Below are 20886 nucleotides of genomic sequence, written 5' to 3'. Positions count from 1 at the left end.
GGCAGACAGTGAATTGGTCTCGGCACTTGTTCTGACAGAGTGACTGAAAACGCGAGTAGCCGTGCAAAATCTGTCACAACTTAATGAGATGCCAAATGCTAAACATGCAAAACAACTTCTTTTTCCTGAGACCAGCTTTCAAATTTCTTATTTTTGTTGCACAGATTATCACTGAAAGTAATCCTCTGTAGCGGCTTCTTTCAGCACTCAAAGAGCACCTGCATTGGTTCATACAAAAGATTAACATGCAAAACACTGAATAATTCGGAATGCTTTGAGTGGGTAGAAAGACGAGTACACTGAAAATAACTTGTTTTTCTGGAAGAATTTTGCCTTTTTGTAAAAAACTAGTAAGCTTGAACTTTTTATTATGAAATACAAAATTTCAGACAAAACATTTCAGCTAGAAATCATAATTTTTAGATTGGGAAGGCACATACAGGGTCCATGTGCCAGATCTGCTCTACTGACAAGGTTGCCTAGCTAAAGTGCATTCCCCATGGTCATTATCAACTCTGTCCCTGATGAAACAACAGGGTCCAGCATGAATACCAGCAGCCACCATTTGCTGTGACCCAAGTCATTTGGCTGCCAAACTCAGCCCCCGAGTAGAACAGAGACATAAAGCATTCAAGTAACAACTCTTAAAAGTCAGGAGTTTCTTAAAAGTCAGGAGTCTCAAATCCACATTTTTCAGCTTAAGATTTTTGCATTTCAATCAAAATAGGATTTTTTTGGCACATGGGTGATTGGTTTTTATTTAAAACTGGAACATCGGGTTTAAGACAAATACCTTTAACAAAAGAATGTATTGAAATGAAACAAAGTCATTTCTGATCCAAAGATAGTTTTGTTAGAAATTTTGAAACAGCCCTCATGAAAACTTCCCTTGATTTTATTACAGAGCAGAAACTGGAAAATGTTGTTGGTCTATAAGCTCAAGATGATTAGCTGTACATAAAATACATTTAAAAACCAGTAGATATTGTATTAAACAGTATTATTACTAACAAGTTCTTCTGAACTAATAGATCTCTTGCAGTTCCAGTCCTTGATCGTGCTGTGGATAACCTAACATTTCTGTCTGATAGGAGTTTTGCTGATTTCCTTGGGACCCAAAGCACGGATTCTTGTTCTTGTAGAGTCCCATCAGATTCATTGTCTCTGAAGTTAAGGGTGTCATTTATGTCCATTATTTTGCTGAGATATCATATGCTACATCATAAAGGTTGCAATTTTATTTCATTACATGAGGAAAAAAAGAAAAATAACTTATAGCTTAAACTGAGAGAACCAGTGTTAACTCTTCTCTGTTGCAGGAAGCCATCCAAACGTGTAAAATGCAACTGATAAGAGAAATTTCCTGGAGAAGTACGTCCTAAACAAGTGTCAATTTTCTAATTTTCTTTGGGCTGGTCGGATAATCAATATGCATTTGAGGTCGCACCTATGGGAGAGTAAAAGCAGTTATAGAACTAAAAGAAATGCTAGAAAAGCAATCCCACAAGGGTCCTCAGGAGGTTAACTGCCAACCTCTCACCCCAAAGCATTATACCAAAATGAAATTTATCGTCAGCAACCCACTCAAAATCTAAATACAAAGGAAAAGGATGAACAGCAGAACAAAACAAAAGCTTCACATGCAACACTGATGGCAGTTCTGGGAATTCATTGACTGGTCTTATGCTGTCTGAGAACTTCTTGTGGACTCTGCAGTTTGTATTCTTTGCAGCAAAACATGATGTTGGGTGTTTCTCCTCTGGCTCTCTTAAAGAAACTACCCGTCAAGCTGTAAAAAAACTTAATATCTGACATTGCTTTCCAGATACATTAGAAATTGCAAAAATAAGCACGCCAGTATTTCATGTATCCGAAAGACCGCTCTCAACATCTCAGTGTTTATTCAAGGCAGGCTTTTTTTAAAGTTCCCATGACTGGCATCATTCCACTTCCACCGACAGCAGCCTGGTTTCAAACTGAGCCCCGTGGGATCAGTTCAGGGGAAATGCTCAGCAGTTTTGAAAACCCTATCCTCATTTGAAATCAGTGCAGTGGATTTCCAGTCCTAATTACTTATGTGCTTTTACAAAATATCGTTGCGGAGGAAAAGACAATGAAAAATTCATTCTCAAGTGCATCCAAGAAACATACACTTTGGATATTTAAATGTAGTAGTGAGACCTCACATAGATAATTACAAAGTAGCTCTAAGGAATGAAAATGTCTTCCAAAGTTATAAACATGTATCTTCACATAGCTTCCTAAATGAAACGCTACAGTCGAATGGTTTGCTGCGGCCAGCCCCAGGGTCGGTTTTATCTACCTCCAAGCAGATGTTACCTGCTGGCCACTGTTCCTTGCAACTTCCCCACCTGGTCTCAAGCCCTTGGAAATCAATGGAAATTTCACTGTTCTTCGCGGTGGAATTTTTTATCAAGCCCAAGCTGGTTCCTAACTATTGACCAATCTTCTTGTGGTTTGTTTCTGGGGCATTAATCATGTACAGTCTGTATTGCCTTGGTATTCTTCCAGTATTAAACATCTTAAATAATGCATTTGGTACATATACATTATTGAATAAGCCATAGAGGAAAATGTTAGATAACAAATGTGGACAACATGTCTCTGGTATTTAATGAGTCCCAGCACTTCAAGGAAAACCATGGGATAAATATAACTATCCTAGAAACATTTCATAAGACAGCTGCCTTCTGTTTTAAACACAACTCTCTTTCTCCCCCCCCCCCCCCCCATCCCTTTTTGTTGCTAGAACATACTGCTGTTTTCTAAATTTACCCTTCTTTACTGTTTATTTTTGCAGAGAGGAGAGGTGCTCTGGGAAGTAACAGGATTGCCTGTCTCTGCTCAAGAGAGCTTTTCCAAGATCTCTCTGCTGCACTTAATTTCTTGCAGTTCAGCCCAAATACCTTACTGGTGCTCAACAGAGACATCACTCGTTCATTTCTAGAGCACGTCAGAAGTTTCCTCTGGTCTGTGTTACCCTGGAGATTAATACATGATGAAATTTGCTCCATTTATGGCAAAACAGTTATTTGGCATTTCCTGATCATTCAATTACAGGTCTGTTATGGCAGGCTTTCTCACTAGGACAGAGGTTTTGAGAAGCTCTCTACTACTGCTCCCCCCAAAAATAACAAATTTACAAGTAGAATGGAAAAAAAAACATCCGAAAAAAGCTGAAGGCAAGCGTTATGTTTGTGGAAAGCAAGTATTCCCAGATACTGTGGACTGTCCTTTGAGTATAAAGTATGCTGAACTAGTTAGCACACTGAGTAACCAGAAAGTTTCAGAGGGGGTCCAAGAGCACCTCACTGAACACGGCCTCTGAAACTTCCTGAAATAGGTCATTATTTGAATCCCATGTTTAGCAAAATACTGGGGTGGGAATATTTCCCAGAACTTGTTGCACAAAAATACCGTATTGCATCATTTAGATTTACTAAAGGAAAAAAGACATTAATCAGAAAGTTCATCAAGTAATGTTGTCGAAAGAGGCAGTGTTTATGGCCATTAGTAGGCAATACTGCAGAAGATTTTGGTTTGCATGTGATTTTGAATAGGGGGGAGGCAGAGGACTTGCACCAGCTGGATCTAGACTGCCCTCTTCTTCCCTGACAGCACTGGGGAAAATGTAACCCAAGCATGCCTCTTTTGCTTTAAAAATCTCATCTGCAAGAATAACCCGTCCAGCCCCTGCCTTGTCATGCCATTTCTCCTCACCACCAAAGGACAAACCGAGCAGCAAGTTTGTTCCTGGGGTGGGGACTGTGCCTGTGATGGTTCGCCTCTGCCCTGCTGCGTCTTTCATAGAATCATAGAATCGTCAAATGGTTTGGGTTGGAAGGGACCTTAAAGATGATCTAGTTCCAAACTCCCTGCCATGGGCAGGGACACCTTCCACTAGACCAGGTTGCTCAAAGCCCCGTCCAACCTGGCCTTGAACACTTCCAGGGATGGGGCGTCCACAACTTCTCTGGGCAACCTGTTCCAGTGCCTCACCACCCTCATAGTGAAGAATTTCTTCCTTCTAGCTAATCTAAATCTACCCTCTTTCAGTTTAAAGCCATTACCCCTTGTCCTGTCACTACATGTCCTTGTAAAAAGTCCCTCTCCAGCTTTCTTGTAGGCCCCCTTCAGGTACTGGAAGGCTGCTATAAGGTCTCCCCAGAGCCTTCTCTTCTCCAGGCTGAACAACCCCAACTCTCTCAGCCTTTCTTCATAGGAGAGGTGCTCCAGCCCTCTGATAATCTTCATGGCCCTCCTCTTGACTTACTCCAACAGGTCCATGTCCTTCTTATGTTGGGGGCCCCAGAGCTGAACGCAGTACTCCAGGTGGGGTCTCACCAGAGCAGAGTAGAGGGGCAGAATCACCTCCCACAACCTGCTGGCCACGCTGCTTTTGATGCAGCCCAGGATACGGTTGGCTTTCTGGGCTGTGAGCGCACATTGCCGGCTCACGTTGAGCTTCTCATCAACCAACACCCCCAAGTCCTTCTCCTCAGGGCTGGTCTCAACCCATTCTCCGCCCAGCCTGTATTTGTGCTTGGGATTGCCCCGACCCATGTGCAGAACCTTGCACTTGGCCTTGTTGAGCTTCATGAGGTTCGCACGGGCCCACCTCTCAAGCCTGTCAAGGTCCTTCTGGATGGCATCCCTTTCCTCCAGCGTGTCAACTGTACCACACAGCTTGGTGTCATCGGCAAAATTCCTGAGGGTACACTCGATCCCACTCTCCATGTCACCAACAAAGATGTTAAACAGCACCAGTCCTAATATTGACCCCTGAGGAACGTCACTCGTCACTGGTCTCCACTTGGACATCGAACTGTTGACCGCAACCCTTTGAGTGTGGCCATCCAGCCAATTCCTTATCCACCGAGTGGTCCATCCATCAAATTCCTGTCTCTCCAATTTAGAGACAAGGATGTCATGTGGGACAGTGTCAAATGCTTTGCACAAGTCCAGGTAGATGACGTCAGTTGCTCTTCCCTTGTCCACCAACGCTGTAACCCCGTTGTAGAAGGCCACCAGATTTGTCAGACACGATTTGCCCTTAGTGAAGCCATGTTGGCTGTCACCAATAACCTCCTTATTTTCCATGTGCATAGTTTCCAGGAGGATCTGCTCCATAACTTTCATGTTATTTGCTTTAGAGCAAATGCCCTGGGTTACTTATATTTTATTCTCACTCAGATATCGATTAATGAATAATTTCATTAATTTCAATCAACCCATGCTGTGTATTGACCCATTTTCGTGGAGCTTTCTCTGAAGTAGCATAGCCTCACTGAGGTTGCAGTTCACTGAAATAGAGGCTGCTGGCTGCTGGTCAGTGACCTAAAACTCATTTTCTGATGCTATAGAAGATCTCATACAACGCATTACAAATACAAAATGCAGAGGAGTAGGACCACAACAACCATTTCATATTTAGAACCTGATATGCTACAGCTGCTAGAGCCTCTGCTCAGTTTTTATTTCAAAGTTGTTTCTTCTTCAGATTAATGCAGTGCTCTGCTAGTTCTGTCAGTCCTAGTCTGAGAAAAAATGGTTTCATTATTCGTTACATCCTACACATTGAAGGGAAAAAAGACAGCTCTAGTGGTTCGCTGCACAGCCCAACATTACAGGAGCAAGTTTCTAAGGTTGTCCCCACTATCAGTAAGGATGCAATATCATCAGCATTTCTTTCACATAGTTTTAAATCTCTTTGTACTGTCAGCTTGGCATCTAGTTAACCATGGTTATTTGACAGTCACATATTTCAAAGCCTGCCTGTTGACTTATCATCTGCCCTGGATGCCTTTTTATAGGGATTACTATAAAGGGACTATTATACTGGGAAAAGCTTTGCATAGTTCATTGGTTTGGTTGGGGAAACAGATGCCCAAATCTTTCCATCTCTTCCAGCTCTTCAGCCAGACAAAAAGAGAGCTAGCAATACATGGATGAATCAGAAAGTAAAATGAGTGTGTGTTATCAGCTGATTTCAGGGTTGAATCCTTCAGTGATGTTTTGAATACTGATCTTCAGTCAATGAAAGGACTTCTGCTATTACAAGCATGTTATAGTCATTTCTGCAACCCATATGACATCAGTGATATGAATGATGAACACACATCTGGCATTATGAAACAGGGCTCTGATATTTAAATTGATTTGACAGATGGCAGCTCCTCAAAGAGCGATGCTGTGGAAATGTGTGATAAACTGAAAGCTTTGCCTGCTATTAGCCAGCCAAAAAAATCCAAGTCTAACTGCATTAGAACAAATTGCTGAAATTAATGTGGTAGGAGTACTTTCAAATGTGTCTGCATGCATCACACATTTGGCTAACTGTTAGAACAAAAAATCAGGGAGGCACAGCTTTCTGTTTCTGAAGGTTATTTTTCCCCCTGCCCTCAGTTTTTAATTCTTATTCCAAATTCAATTCCTTTAGAGGAAAACACCCACCCAAAAGTTCTGGATACCCTCAGAATAATCTGGGTACACTATCGCTTCCAATAGCAAACCAGTTCCATCCTGTCAACTTTTCGTACACTCAGCACATTTCCCTGTCCATCAATAGACAGCCTGGAAATTCCTTCTCATTTTTTCATGGGTTAATCCCACCCACATAACTTCACTCCTCCCCTTCTTCCACAGACACTTGGAAAAATTATACTATAAACTGCACCTGCCTTTTCTATATCTGTATCATCGATATTTATTACTCTCTTAATCAAGATATGCTGACCAATGAATATCGTAACATGACATACTCTATAGTACCTTCCATCAGTAGGGGTAAAATTATTTGCTGTCATTGGTTTATATTTCTATTTTATTGACCTTTTAATTTGATTCTGATAGCTTAATTTTTCTTTTCAAACAATCCTCAGAGTCAGAGCAGTTATACACAGTGCAATAAATGGAGCTACAATTCATCCTTCATTTCCTTCCCAGTATAAAACCACAACCACAACTAAATAATATTTCCAGTTTATAGAGTCTCATTTGGAGTAGTTAAGAAGAAAAATAGATCCTTCCCCATTAATGGAGCCATGACTCACTCTGGATTGGAGAGGAGGAGTGTGGCTGTGGTGGCAAGTGCAAGCCTCCTGTAGCTGTGCTGAAGTCAGCTGAATTACACCAGGGATGAATCTGGCCCACTATAAATGAGTACTCGCTCCCTCTTATGAAATGGTCTTCTGATTTATCATAGAGACATTTATGGCATATTAAATGGACTAATTATGAAGCTTGTGTAGGAGACTGCCCAGTCCTGCGAGATGCTGAGTCCTTAGAGCTCATTTTGTACCAGTGGGACTTTAAAAATGCAGTTCCTTGGCGGTGGCACTCGGGACCTGGCAGAACTAGCCCTATGACCCTTGCTCAAGCTAAACTGTCTGTGGCATTGCCCCAGAATTTGCTAAATCCAAGGTAAGGGATCCCCCTCATCGCACTTGGGTTTTGGAAGGAGCTCTGCACAATGGGTCAGTGCATGAGAAACGGCCCCTTGGATGGGACCTTGGTCCCTAACACCCGTTTGGCCTGCAGCTCAGCCCTGGGACTGGGAGCAAGGATCACTCTCCTGCCATCGCTGACAGTAATAAAATATGCAATTAAACAGAAGCCTGTAACTCTACTCTACTCATTTGACCTTTTCTTGGCTGATGTAATCAGAATGAAGACCTTCCAGCACCCCTGAGTGATGCTCCTGGCCTCCTCTTCCAGTGGCTGGTAATTTTTTCCTTAGTTTGATATTCATCATTTTTTAAATGTCTCACACACCTTTTTCCCCCCCCTTCTTCTTTGCTGAGGTATTACTTTTCCCAAAGATGATTTGTCAAATCTATTGTTCATGTTGTGAATTGATCAGTGCAATCGCTGGGGAACATTTATCTTCTGTGAATGTTTTGCATCAGTTTCTGATTCAAAGAGTTTGAATGGCCAATAGCTGACCTAAGTGATTTTCTGTTGTCACCTTTTACAATAAGACCCACCAGGTATTTCAGGCTTTGTACCTGATTGGGTCCATGGGCAAGGACTTCTGAGGAAACAAAACCTGTGATACAAAGTCTCCCTTAATCTCTCAAATAATTTAAAATTGTAACTTTTTACATATGGAACAGAAGGGATCAAATTTGAAGCCGATACCCTCAGAGACGCAGGAGACTGCCTAATGCCACTGACCTGTGCAGAAACTTTCCATCCAGTTTTCTCCTGGGAGTGGGAGGAATGGGCTGTGCAGCAGGTATGATCGCCTCTGTCCAGCCAAATGCTAACTGGGAAAATCTTCACTCACTGCGATTGCCCTGCTTTTCATCTTGTCCCCACATCCATGAGCTTCTTTTAATTTTAAAACTCTCTGTTCAAACTTTGCCTATATGGACCTATTTTCTGGCCTTGTTGCTGTGGTTAATCCTGATCCCATAAGGTGACAAGGAAGGCAACCACAGAAATCTTAACTTCTTTCACCTTGCAGAGGTGGAGAGACAAGGCTTTAGGTCTTCAGTCTCCGTGAGTCTTTCCATGAGTAGACGGTCTCCTCGTTCCTTCCCCAGTCTGCTCCTGAGGGAGGACTTGGGTTCTTCACTCCTTCTTCTTGACCTCCATAGAAGCACTGCAAGGACATTTGCTCATTTTTCTTGATTATCCAGGGAGAGAGAGGCAATTTGCTGGAGTCTACCCCTTATGACCTCCTTCACTATGGAAAAAATTATCTGGATAACTTCTCTTCCTCCTGTTTTTTTACTTCCTATTTCTCATTAAAAAGTGCAGAAGAATAAAGATGAAAAACCTTTGGGAATGTCTCCAGTATCCAGGCAGGGAAAGCCAACTGAGAAACACAACTTTCTGTGCTTAGAAAATGCAGTGGCAGGAAGGCAGGTGGTTTCTGAAGAAATTGTTTGATCCAGCACTAATCAGCAAACAGTTAAATGGCTTGCTATCTGATTTCTCCTCCTTGACAAGAAATATATTACAATGAAAGAGCATCACAATGTTTGTTATGCAATATATTGGCAACAGTAGTGACTGAACTTTATTAGAATGCATCCAGTAACACTTTTCGTCAGAAAACCTCTGTTACACAGTTAACAGGGAAGGTTATGAATGTGAAAGAAAACCACTTTTTTTGTCTGGGAAATGTTTTACTATGTTTGTATATAATGCCATAAATTTAAATCATGGACTGCAAATCCACAATTTAAGGTAAACCTTCATCAACCTTTATCAGCTCCTGCATATACAAGATGGGGCCATCACAATATACTGAGAAGCCCTGTTCAAACTGAGAAATAGTTTGTCTTCACAGGCCATTTTTAGATTGCTAAGTATTCCTCCAACATATGGAAAACAGTTATAAATAATTTTAATAAATTAAATGATTAAAATAATTATTAAATAAATTAAATAAATATTATTAAATTAAATTAAATTAAATAATTTTTTAATCTCAATAAACCTTGAGATTATCTCTTGATATTTTTCAAAAATGTGTGTGCAGTTACTGATGCAGCTAGAAGCCACCGTAACAGACTTGTACCAAATTTTGTCCAGGGACAACTGGTTTAACAGAAACGGTTCAACTTTATGCTGTGTGCCTGTGAAGGATTTCAATGTTTCCCTAGCCACTGGGCTGCAAGGGACCTCCTAGGCCATCTAATCTAACATTTGACATGGAGGGCTGCACCTACATTCGTGTTTCAGTTTGAATCAGGAGCATGAGCCCAACGCTTGTGAACCTGGTCTCCTGATGGTCCCCACTCACAACACTATCGTTCTCACTGTGGAGCTGTCTGAGAGCACCCAAATTGGATATCTTTCAGATGACACCAACTGGCTTAATGGCCCCCAGTGCACAACTAGTGCACATCAACCATCAATGAGCACCCACTCACTGGGAAACGGCTATAGCTAACTGAAGTTATCGCCTCCCCCTGAAATGTGTATAGGGTGGATACGGGATCCTCAGCGCAAGCTCTTTTGCTTCTCAGAGCAGACCGTAATGTACCACATGCCTTCTCCATGTAAACATAGCCAGTGCCTTATAATCCTGTTCATAAGTGTATCAAACACTGCCTGAAACTTTTGCTCAGGGTTATAGATCCACACTGAACCCTCAGCTGTTTTATACACGCTTTTCTGCTTTGTTTTAATAGTATTTTGTTTGACAAGTAATTAATGTCAAACATCATAACTACCAGCCACAAATACATCAGTATTGTTGCTATTACTTTTACCGTTATTATTTTGATCATTGTTTTAATCATTGATTGAGTACTTCCTAAATTTCATTGTGTACCAAAAGAACTAGACACGCTCTGCTATGATTTATGTGCAATGTCATTCCAAGACAGATTTCTGCATTGTACATGTTGAAACAGCTCTTCAAAAATAAATGAGTTATCACTGTGTTGAGGATTGAACTCGGTACCACATCACTGCCACTTTCCCAAAGGAATATTGGCAAAAACCATCACAGAGGTGGTAAATGTATTTTACAAATACATGGCATAAATTAAGATCTATGTTGCTGTTGTGCTAGAAGCTAAGAGAGCCCAGCACCACCCTTCAGAACACAGGTAGCTGAAAATGGAACAAGTAGAGGGATAAACACTGAGCTCTACTTCTTTAGGTGTTAGCCACATGGAAAGGGGGCAAAGCTCTAGAGCGGACTGGGTGTTAGCTGCGTGCTTTCCCTTCCATTATTTACTGCTGAGATACCCGAGGTGTCCAAGATCAAAGTTCCTGACTGAAGCAACTTCTGCAATGTGGAAGTGTAATTGGAAAATACAATCAAGAAATGATCCAGAGAAAATGCACATTTATTTACTGTATCTGCACTGGATTTCGTTTGCAAAGGAACCTCAAACCTCACCTCAACAGTGCCTCCATCTTATATCCACATCTCCTCCAGTGTGGTAACTGGGTAGAACAACAAAAACATTGCAGACCTCCACTTTGGCAAAGGCAGCTGTCCAGAATTATTGCATGCCCAGAGCAAAGCAAACCTCCACGTTATAATGGTTTAATGTATAATATACACAGAGGTGAATTCTCAAAAGCCAAGCCAGAGTTACTCTGGCTGGCAAGGCTGAAAGAATGGTAATAAGTGGGTTTGTGGAGAGAGAGAGGAAGAGAGTTTAATCCCAGGAATGATGAAAAGACAATTGGCTTTACCTATGGGAAGTCTGTCCCAGCCAGGGCTACCCATCATGCTGGCCAGCAGAAAGGCCTAGCTGACATTTGGAGGAGGAAAGATACGGAAAGCAATGGAAAGGAAAGAGCAGACACTGAACGCCTGTCAGAGTTCAAGGAGCGTCTGGATGATGCTTTTAGTTGTATGGTTTAGTTTTAGGTAGTCCTGCGAGGAGCAGGGAGTTGGACTCGGTGATCCTTAAGGGTCTTTTCCAACTTGAGATATTCTATGATTCTATGATTCTATGGGGGGAAGTCTGTGACTTCGCAACTTTAGCCTAGGAGGTGGGGAGGAAGATGTAGCAGGGTGCTGGGGGGAACAGATGTGACAAAAGCTTTATTAGACATTTCTTCCAAATATCAGGGGTGGTTGTTTCTCCCTCACCTCCCATCCCCCATGAAAATCAATCTAAATCCAAGGCTAACACCCAGGGCACTTATCCTTATAAATCAGACATTCAGGAATGCTGAAGGGACATTCCACTTACCCAATGACAGCTGTAATTGATTTATAAATGTCTACCTCCACCCAAAATCTATGTTTGGATATAGTACGATACACACTGTGAAAAAAAAAGGTCAAGATATCAGCATTACAATTACCTTTGGTACAGAACTGGTATGTAAATCTGCAGCAGGGACAGTGAACTTAGAAGACATTGGGGGAAGAGAGGCAATTCCTGTAACAAGAATATATAAGATTGCTGTTATTCAGTGTCCACCATGGCATGAACCACAAGCCGTTCAGGAATACAGCTAAATATGATTTAATATTGTGAGCCAAACTCTAGCTAACTTGTCGGGCTAACATGGCAAGGTTTTTGTAGTGGGGGGGAGCTTGCAGGGGTGACTTCTGTGAGAAGACACCGGGAGCTGCCCCCATGTCAGACAGAGCCAGTTCCAGCCGGTTCCAAGACTCCTGTTGCTGGCCAAAGCTGAGCCCATCAGCGACACTGGTGGCACCTCTGTGATAACGTATTTAAGAAAGGGTAAAACACGCTGCGCAACAGGAGCTGGGAAAGAGGAGTGAGAAAATGTGAGAGAAACAGCCCTGCAGACACCAGGGTCAGTGAAGAAGGGAGGTGAGGACATGCTCCAGGTGCCAGAGCAGAAGTTCCCCTGCAGCCCATGGAGGACCACAGTGGAGCAGATATGCACCCTGCAGCCCGTGGAGGACCCCATGCCACAGCAGGTGGATGTGCCCTGAGGGAAGCTACAGCCCGTGGAGAGCCCACACTGGAACAGGCTCCTGGCAGGAGCTGTGGCCCCATGGAGAGGAGTCCATGGAGGAGCAGGTTTTCTGGCAGGAACTGTGACCCCGTGGGGGACCCACACTGGAGCACTCCATTCCTGAAGGACCGTACCATGGAAAGAACCCATGCTGGAGCAGTTCTTGAAGAACTGCAGCCCGTGGCAAGGACCCACATCGGAGAAGTTCATGAAGGACTGCATTCTGTGGGAAGAACCCACACTGGAGCAGGGGAAGAGTTTGAGGAGGAAGGAGCGGCAGAGACGATGTGTTATGGACTGACCACAGCCCCCATTCCCCCTCCCCCTGCGCTGCTTGTGGGGAGGAGGTAGATGGGCTAGGAGGGAAGGTGAGCCTTGGAAGAAGTGGGGGTGGGGGAGGTGGTTTTAGTTCCGTTTTTCTTTCTCACTATTCTACTCTGTTATTAATTGGCAATAAATTAAATTAATCTTCCCCAAGTGGAGTCTGCTTTGCCTGTGACAGTAATTGGTGAGTGATCTCCCCCTCCTTATCTTGACCCATAAGCTTTTCCATCTTATTTTCTTCCCCTGTCCTGTTGAGAAGGGGGAGTGATAGAGTGACTTGCTGAGCACTTGGTGGCCAGCCAAGGTCAACCCAGCATGCTAACAAATATGAAAGAGGCCCATCTAGGACCCAGTAGAATCAATTTGTCCAGGTTTACTTAGTTTTTCTTCTATTTATTGTAACTGCTACATTTTACAATACCACATGCTCTTGAAATCTTTCCACTGCACTTATTTCTTCACAATTTATTTGTTAGAGAGAAAAGGATGTACGACTGGATTATAGACTCTGCACAATAATTTTATGTCATTAAGTGTTTGATTAAACGTTTTGATAATAATGTGGTTATAAATGCAAGTGGTGGGAAACGATTTGGTGGAGATTTACATTTGTTTTTGAAGAGTCTTTGTACTTAAGGACTACAATTTATAATGCCTTAGTCATTTATCAGTAAAATCATAGTTCACTAACTGCCTTTTTTTCTTTCCTTCTTTCTTTTATTTTTGTTCCTTTTTGTTGGTGGTGGTAGATTTTTTTGTTTTTACAGACCAACTGCAAAATATTGCCTAAATCGACTATCATATGGGAATCCAGCACTCCCACCTCTGGCCCCAGAAGATATTTGGAAGAACAAAGGCATTTAAAAAAACAAACCCAGGACTAAAACTAAATTCAACTGCAAAGAACTTTGATGTTTTCTCAATACTTTTGAAGGACCATACTCTAGAAAACCCAGAATGTTCTGAAGAGGTTCAGGCCAAGCACAAGTCCTTCACAAAGTGTTGTGAAATCTTGTAATGTAATTGCTTGACATGTTGTCCAAAATGCCTATGTTGAGAAGCAGTTTGACAATATGTAATTCACCAGCTTAGACTCACTTGGTATTTGTACGTTCCGCGGTTCCTCTGGAATGTATCCCTGATTTTCGCTACCATGCCTTTGCCTGTTTTCCAAATCGCCATCTTTTTTCCTCTCAGCTGAAACTTTTCTAGAAACAAAAAGGCCTGTCATTACAACTTCATTATGATATGAGAACGCTTGGGTAGTAGGCTACAGAGAAAGAATTATATGTCTTACTTCTGAAAAAATAGGTGCAAAACATATCTGGGCCTTCCAAGTAATTAGCTAGTACAAATCTTGTCCCATATAAGTATTACCTGTGAAATTCTGTTTAGGAAGTTTCCATCAGCTGCATTATCAGAAAGCAGGAAAATAAAGCGAGCGATCTTCAAAGAGTGAAGACTCTGTTCCAGATCATAGGTTTTGTAGGAAATTAATTTTGATCTCTAATTCTGAATTACAGGAAATTCAGTGGCCCAATAATGGAACACCAGCTAGGTCACTTCTGACAGCTCATCGTTTTTGTGATTTGAGCCCCTCCCAATTGCAAAAACAAAGCATGTTATCTCACATCACCACAGTTAGCTCCCAAGTGATTCATCTGTACGCTCCAAAGTTAATCTTTCACTTTGAAATTTACAAGTGAGCGTAGCCCCAGTGAAGCTGACAGAACTTCCCTGGTTAAAGTTACACATCTCTGAATTCGTAGAACGGTTATCTGTATAGCTGCACAGCCAGAAAAGAGTGCCTTTTTACTCAAAACCCTTATGCTAGAGAAGATGCTACTATTCATCTGTTCTTACCATGGACTCCTCTCCGGGATAGTCCCAGGTCCATCATTGCCTAGGTTTCTGGTGTGGCAAGCACAAATTGGTGGCAGGACTATGACAACCCAGGGATTTGTAGGGGAAGGCAGAAATATCCCTGGTCAGCAATATTTGTGGAAAATGCTGCATTTGCTTTTTTATGTTTAGTAGGAATTACTTTGCAGGCCCATAGAGCTTCAGATGAGCATTACTGATGCACACATAAATCTGACGAGCCAGCTATGACTACATGGCTTTTTTAGGAGACAAACATGTTAGATACCACTAAGAAACCTGTCATGGTTGCTAGAAGACAAGAGCAATTGTTTAGGAATACCACCTCCACATGTTACATGATACTGTACTGTCTATTTTATGTGATCATTAGATCTCAACAAACTCAGTGTAGTAGACAAATTGAAAGCAGCTATAAAGCAGTATGGGAGGTACAGAAAGATAGCCAGCCAAGTTAAAAATAAATGTGGGAAGTAAAACAATGTATCTTTGGTCTCATCACTTCTTTGCTACTACCACAACACAGCTTCCAAAATCTGGACAATCATCATTCTTTTTACTGCAGGTAGGTTCCCCCCAAGAAAAAAAAACACCGAACCTATAGAATCTGTAAGTGATTGTAAATAACTCCTGTGATCTCAGTGTCATTGTTTACACACACCAAAATTTTGCAGAACTGTCAACACTGAGTTTCTAAGTCCAAGCTGAACCATAGAGCTTGGACTCATCCCAGTGCTTAAGTATTTGCTTAAGCGTTTGCTAAACTTTCAAAGTGTAAGCAACATTTATGAAGTCAGTACGACAACTCATGTTTAAAGTTAATGGGAAAATAGGAACTTTACTGTGCTGAGGTCTAAAAACACACATTCTGTCATGAAGATAGAATTGTATTTGCCCAGACCAGATTCAAAGACACAGGGGGAAAGTAACGTTATGTCCTGTTCTGGACCTGTTCAGGTTGTCTGCGAGAAAGCACTGTGCAGACCTGCATCAGCGAGGTAGGGTCCTGGGAAGGACCCGGACCCGGCCGTACCAGTCCCCACTGCTGGGCAGATGCTTCCCTGCATGTTCAATTGATTTTGCCTTAGCAGGGTTGACCCTTGCAGAAGGCTTTTGGCAGAACCAAGTCAGGATCCAAGCAAAAAGGCTTTGTAGGACTTTATTCATAGCAAAACCGATACGCAAGCTGCACCTGCTTTTGGCCTCCCATTCCCTGCTGATTTAGTCCTGCCCTATTTATATAGCTGCACTTGGTAAAATGATCAGTTTAGCATCATAGACTAAGAAATCACATGGAAGTTTACTGGTCTGGCATGGCATAATTAGCATCACTTCCTCAGGAGAAAATAGTGTTTACCTAATTTCCTTATTTTGTTTCATATCAATAAAGTGCTCTATAAAAGGAAATCTGTCAACAGACCTTCACAAAATTTCCCCACAAAGAGGCCGTTAATGAAGCTAGGTATTACTGAAGCGCTAGGCAACTGTGGTGAACGTTCTGTAAACTCATTAAGAGAAGGGGAGTTAAAAGCCCCACAAGCTAGGCAAGAGTATGAATTTACCGTGCTCCCTAGAAGCTTAGAAAAAATAACTCCAAATCACCCCACTGCCGTTGCTGTCACAGCCGCGCTGGCGCCGACAAATAGGATCTTAATGCTGATAACCATCAGCTCATGATTTCTAAGGTTTTCCAACTCAATGCAATAATGTACCGACAGCTTCGTACTCAAGCGCCTCTGATAATCGCTTGATTAAGTGTCGCCACTCATCATCGGGGCAGCTTTATTTATTTATTTAACCGTTATCACCCTGACGCTAACGAGCCTTAAAAGAGCCGGGGAGCCCGCCTAATTGGCCTGCCAATTTACCCCAACTAGCTTGCGGCGAGGCTTCTCGCAGGACGGCCCGGGGATCCCCCCCGCGGCGGCGCCGGCGGAGCCGCCGGGCTCGCAGTGACCTCCCGTGGCGGCGCGGGCAAACGCCCGGCGCGCTGCCGGCAGCCAGCCCGCTGCAGGCAGGGCTCCCCCCCGCCTTCCCCCGGGCGCCTGGGGGCACAGCCGGCTTTCAAGGATTTGCTTTGCGCATCAGCCTCAGCGGGAGTGCGTTGCCAGTTTGTAATTTCTGTGCTCGCTGAATCAGGGAGGGAGCGTTGGCAGGATTTTGATCAAAATCCTTTTCACCCGGTTTATTGTGGGAACAGAGTGGCTAGCTGCGGCCCTCGCCTTTCGCCCCTAAGGTCGGTCCCTTTCCCTGCAGGCTGCCCCCCCAATTCCCCTGCTGTGCCTGCCGATGGGCCAGGTCACACAGCAGGGCAGCACCCGCGCACCCTGGGAGTGCTGGGCGGTGGGCCACGGGAACCGGCACGTCCCTCTCGCCGTCCTGCAGCAGCCTGAAAGAGTTCAGTTAAAGGGAAAAATGCTCCAACCTCTTCCAGCTTACCTTATTTCATTTTGATATGTAGATCCTGAGAAGGAAAAAAAAAAAGAAAAGAAAAAAAGAGATGTGTTTAAAATGCAGGAAACTAAAATGCCACCTACTGTAGAGCTGCTCTTAGAGCATGCACTGTGTTCCAGCTACCACAGGGGCATCTCCCCTCCCTGTTTACAAAATCGTGCAACGTCCCTGTAGAATAGCTCACACAGAAATTGGAAATTGGGCACGCAGCACTGAAGGTGTGCTTCAACAAAGAACCTCAGCTTAGGAGCTACACGTCATTGAAAGTTAACGTACTCCTGAAAAACGCGACCCCCTTGTAGTTAATGCGAGTGGCTGACACCGATTACTTTGGAACCAATTTATAAGAGAAACAGCAAGGTGAAAGTAAGGAGCATCTTAAGCAGGTCATGGTTAAGAGCGGGATCTGTCTGCTCACGCTTCTGCTCACACGGTCTTTGCACAGCACCAGAGCTGGCACAACTAGGAGGTTTATATCTAATTGAAGATACTTTTTAACATATAGACCAATTGTGAAGGTTCACTTACCTTTCTTCTTTAGGCAGCAGCAGCGTACAACGACCGCAATAATAATGATCAGAAGAATAATACCAACAAGTGAAAGCACAACTGCAAGTACAATAACCCACGTGCTTCTGCTGTCTTCACTGTAATCATTTTCTGTTAAATTAAATGGAGAAACATTGTACTATTAGAGCCTCAAAACATCCTTTTCAGAATATTTACCTTTTCTGCGAGAAGCTATTAACTGCTCGTTGATTATTTAACAAGGAGTCTGTGTTTTCCAAATGACAGACTCTGTATTTATGGATGGTGCCCAAGAATTTAAAATGTTTCCAAACAGAAATTCTTTATTGCAATTGTAACTTTCCCACAGCTACTTCTCTTCCGAAAAACACAGGGTTGCAATCTTCCAACCTAAACTTTATTTTGTAGATATGCTGGGCCTCCCAACACCCTTCGGAGACATTTGGGGTTGGGAAAAGGGGTTAAGATTCAATTTAGATGTCTATACTGCTGATATTAAACATCTTGCCTAGCTGCTCTTGTCAGTGGAGAGAAAATGGGTATTTTGGGCCACAGTTCATTTGGCCAAATGTGTATGTGTCCCTTTGGATAAGATGAACAGCTCTGAAGAAGTGTCCATTTCTCCCCACAGACTACAGCGATAGTCTTAGGTGACTAGTACAGATGGAGATCTCTAGCCTGTAGATATGATTTTCTGATGAATCTCATCCTGGGATTTCTTTCACTGATTTCAGCAGGTGTTTGATTTTGGGACATACTTGGTAGGGCATCTGTTATCCACCTAAAAAGCAGTGAAGAGCAAAACCTGTAAAGAGTAGCACCGTTTGGGAGTATGCAGCGACTAACCCATCTTCACTACTGACATTCTCACAACATTAACTTATTCCTTTGCCTTTGCTGTAATCTACAGAGTTAAATGAGGTGATTTTAAGACAATTCAGTATCTTGCTGAAATCGGTTGCTATGACCAGTTTTCCTACAGAGCTCTAACGTACCCAGAATCTTAAAAATATCCTGTATTTCTCACGCAGCCGAATGCACAAGGAAGATGTCGGTTCTGATTGCCACATCATCCTGCCCTTTGGTTTTGACCAAATATTTCAGAAGGAGCTCTAGTTTGGCTATCCTTTGAAAAGCAGCCCCAAAGTCATTTTGGCAGATGTTTAGAAACAAACTTCCAATCCAAATTACAGGTGTGAGACGCATCCAAACTTGACAAAACCCATTCTGTTGTACTGGGTTTATGATTGTCATTTCCTCATTAGAGGTCCCAGTTAACGACTGCATGGCCACATTTAGCTGGCAGCCTCTGGAAAAGGTACCGCAGCAATGTAGGTGACTGGTAGCTGCGCAGGGTCAGGGCTATGCCCCTGATGTGTGAACCAGCGTATCTGCTGGTTTACCTATGGCAGAGAATAAAGAAGTAAAACCTTTCTGTCTACAAATTTGCCTGGGCATGTGTTTGGGGTTTGGAGGTTTCAGACTGCAGAGATACAGGACCAGAGCCTCCTACAAAGCTTGAACCTCTGTTAGGAGTCTGCATTCTCCAAAGCTCAGGTCATTATGATTAAGCGATTTGTTCCAGTCTTCTCTAATCCTAATGCTCAATCAGCACATTTTGAATTTCTTCTGACTACTAGAGAAAACAAGCACTCAGTAACCTGCAAACTAGTAGTTAATTCAGTAGGCTGTAATCAGTTGTGATTACAATTGGTGATAAACTTGTTCGAAATATTTTTATCTAGAAGTACTGCAACAAATACCTATATTCTATCATGTTTTGCTCCACAAAGCATGCCACAGGGATTTCAAGATGCCTAACATATTAAAGACAGCTATTTAGCTATAGGGGAAAGCTTAACCTTAGTGTGAAGGGAGGAGCTAAACACACCTGCACTGGCCCAAACCTCGAGGCTGGCTGCCACACCAAGGCATTTTGCTCCCTGTCAGCTTCAGGTTACATGCCAAAAGAGGATCTACAGAGCTGAAGCGAGAAGGACAGGATACAACACAAACACTCCTGGCACTTCAGCACTGTAGTTTCTCCCCAGTTTTGGAGGATCCAGAAAGAAACTGGAGCTGGGACCAGCAGGTGTGAATGCAGGAGCTGCCAGCTCAACACGCAAGTGGGGGTGCAACAGAGGGGCACTAAGGCATGAGGGCATTAAACCCCTTTTAGCCCTATTAGTAAATCCACACCAAGTTACATGAGGTGCTTAGTGTGGACGAAGCCACTTCCTCATTCTATAGGGCCCATCCTCTGCTGCTATCCTGACCTCTGGCTCCTCCCAAAGCTGCCCAAAAATTTACTTGGGCAAAGTATCTGCACAAAAGGGGATTTTCCCTGGCACATGCTGGTGACCAAGGAGAAATGAGAGACCGGAAAAAGCTGCACATCGCTTCTTGGCCACTTTGGAGCTTTCTGGCTAACTTAAAAAAGTGAAGGAAGATCAGGCTCAGGGCAGATTCCCTATCTTCATCTTTTGCAGACCAAAGGCCACATGAAGTCAACACTGACGCCAAAGAGAGCTTGGGCCCAGCTCAGGGACTCTGCCATGGACCCCATTTCCCAATAACAGCTCTGTGAACGCATCTGCTGGGATAACTCCATAGGAGTTCCCATATCTGGGGCTCAGCCAAACACCACTCTGACTGAGGTAACTCTGGAGGAGGAGTGACTGACATAAAAATGCATCACCCCGTATGGAAAGGTCTGAGATTAAGACTGATCTAGAGGTGCAGGAAGGTAGGACATTCGTTGCCCAGGAGATGGCTGGCTGAAGAGAGCTCAGATTTTTGGTTGCAGTTCTTGTGAATGGACAGGTATTGCTTGTGAGGAACATGGAGGAATTCAATTCCTCAAGCTTTTAATGGAAGGCTGAAATTGATATTACAGTAGTTTTGGGAAGGACTCCTTAGATGTTTGAAGCTAGTTGTATTCTTTCCTGACAACAGCTAGCTAAGGCTGAGTCTGTACATGAAAAGTCAGACAAGCTCTGAGATTTCAAGTGTGATATATACATTATATATCTTCCTCTGTCGTAAATGCCATGTCTTTATTTCATTCTAATAATTTAAAGACTTCATATTCTCATATACTGACAAATTTTGAGTGTCTGCTGCTGCACAATGATTTTTCCAAAGAGAAATGAATGATGGTCCTATACAATCACTAATTATACACTAATTGTGCTTCATGACATCTGTTTTTCTCCTCTTCTGATTTACAATGAGTAGCTATGGAAACTGAGGGTGGATACCTCA

General features: G+C 42.9%; 1 protein-coding gene across 2 annotated transcripts in view; it reads right to left on the bottom strand.

Annotated features, from left to right (window-relative positions):
• Window positions 1–685: 685 nt before the first annotated feature.
• Window positions 686–20886, bottom strand: part of IGSF5 (immunoglobulin superfamily member 5) — a 32605-nt gene continuing 12404 nt past the window's right edge. The window contains exons 4-8 of one of the 2 annotated variants that reach the window (XM_076328872.1): window positions 17623–17754; window positions 17080–17104; window positions 13858–13967; window positions 11809–11885; window positions 686–1447 (exon numbers count right to left, since the gene is read on the bottom strand). In XM_076328872.1, the coding sequence (XP_076184987.1) occupies window positions 1379–1447; window positions 11809–11885; window positions 13858–13967; window positions 17080–17104; window positions 17623–17754 (413 nt within the window). In that variant the 3' untranslated portion in view covers window positions 686–1378. The remainder of the gene's footprint in view (window positions 1448–11808; window positions 11886–13857; window positions 13968–17079; window positions 17105–17622; window positions 17755–20886) is intronic. The other variant, XM_076328873.1, reaches the window with a different exon arrangement.

This window comes from Aptenodytes patagonicus, chromosome 1 (genome assembly GCF_965638725.1).
Source record: "Aptenodytes patagonicus chromosome 1, bAptPat1.pri.cur, whole genome shotgun sequence".
Classification (NCBI taxonomy): domain Eukaryota; kingdom Metazoa; phylum Chordata; class Aves; order Sphenisciformes; family Spheniscidae; genus Aptenodytes; species Aptenodytes patagonicus.
Note: the sequence above shows the minus strand (reverse complement) of the source record. Positions and strands in the feature narration are given on the sequence as shown.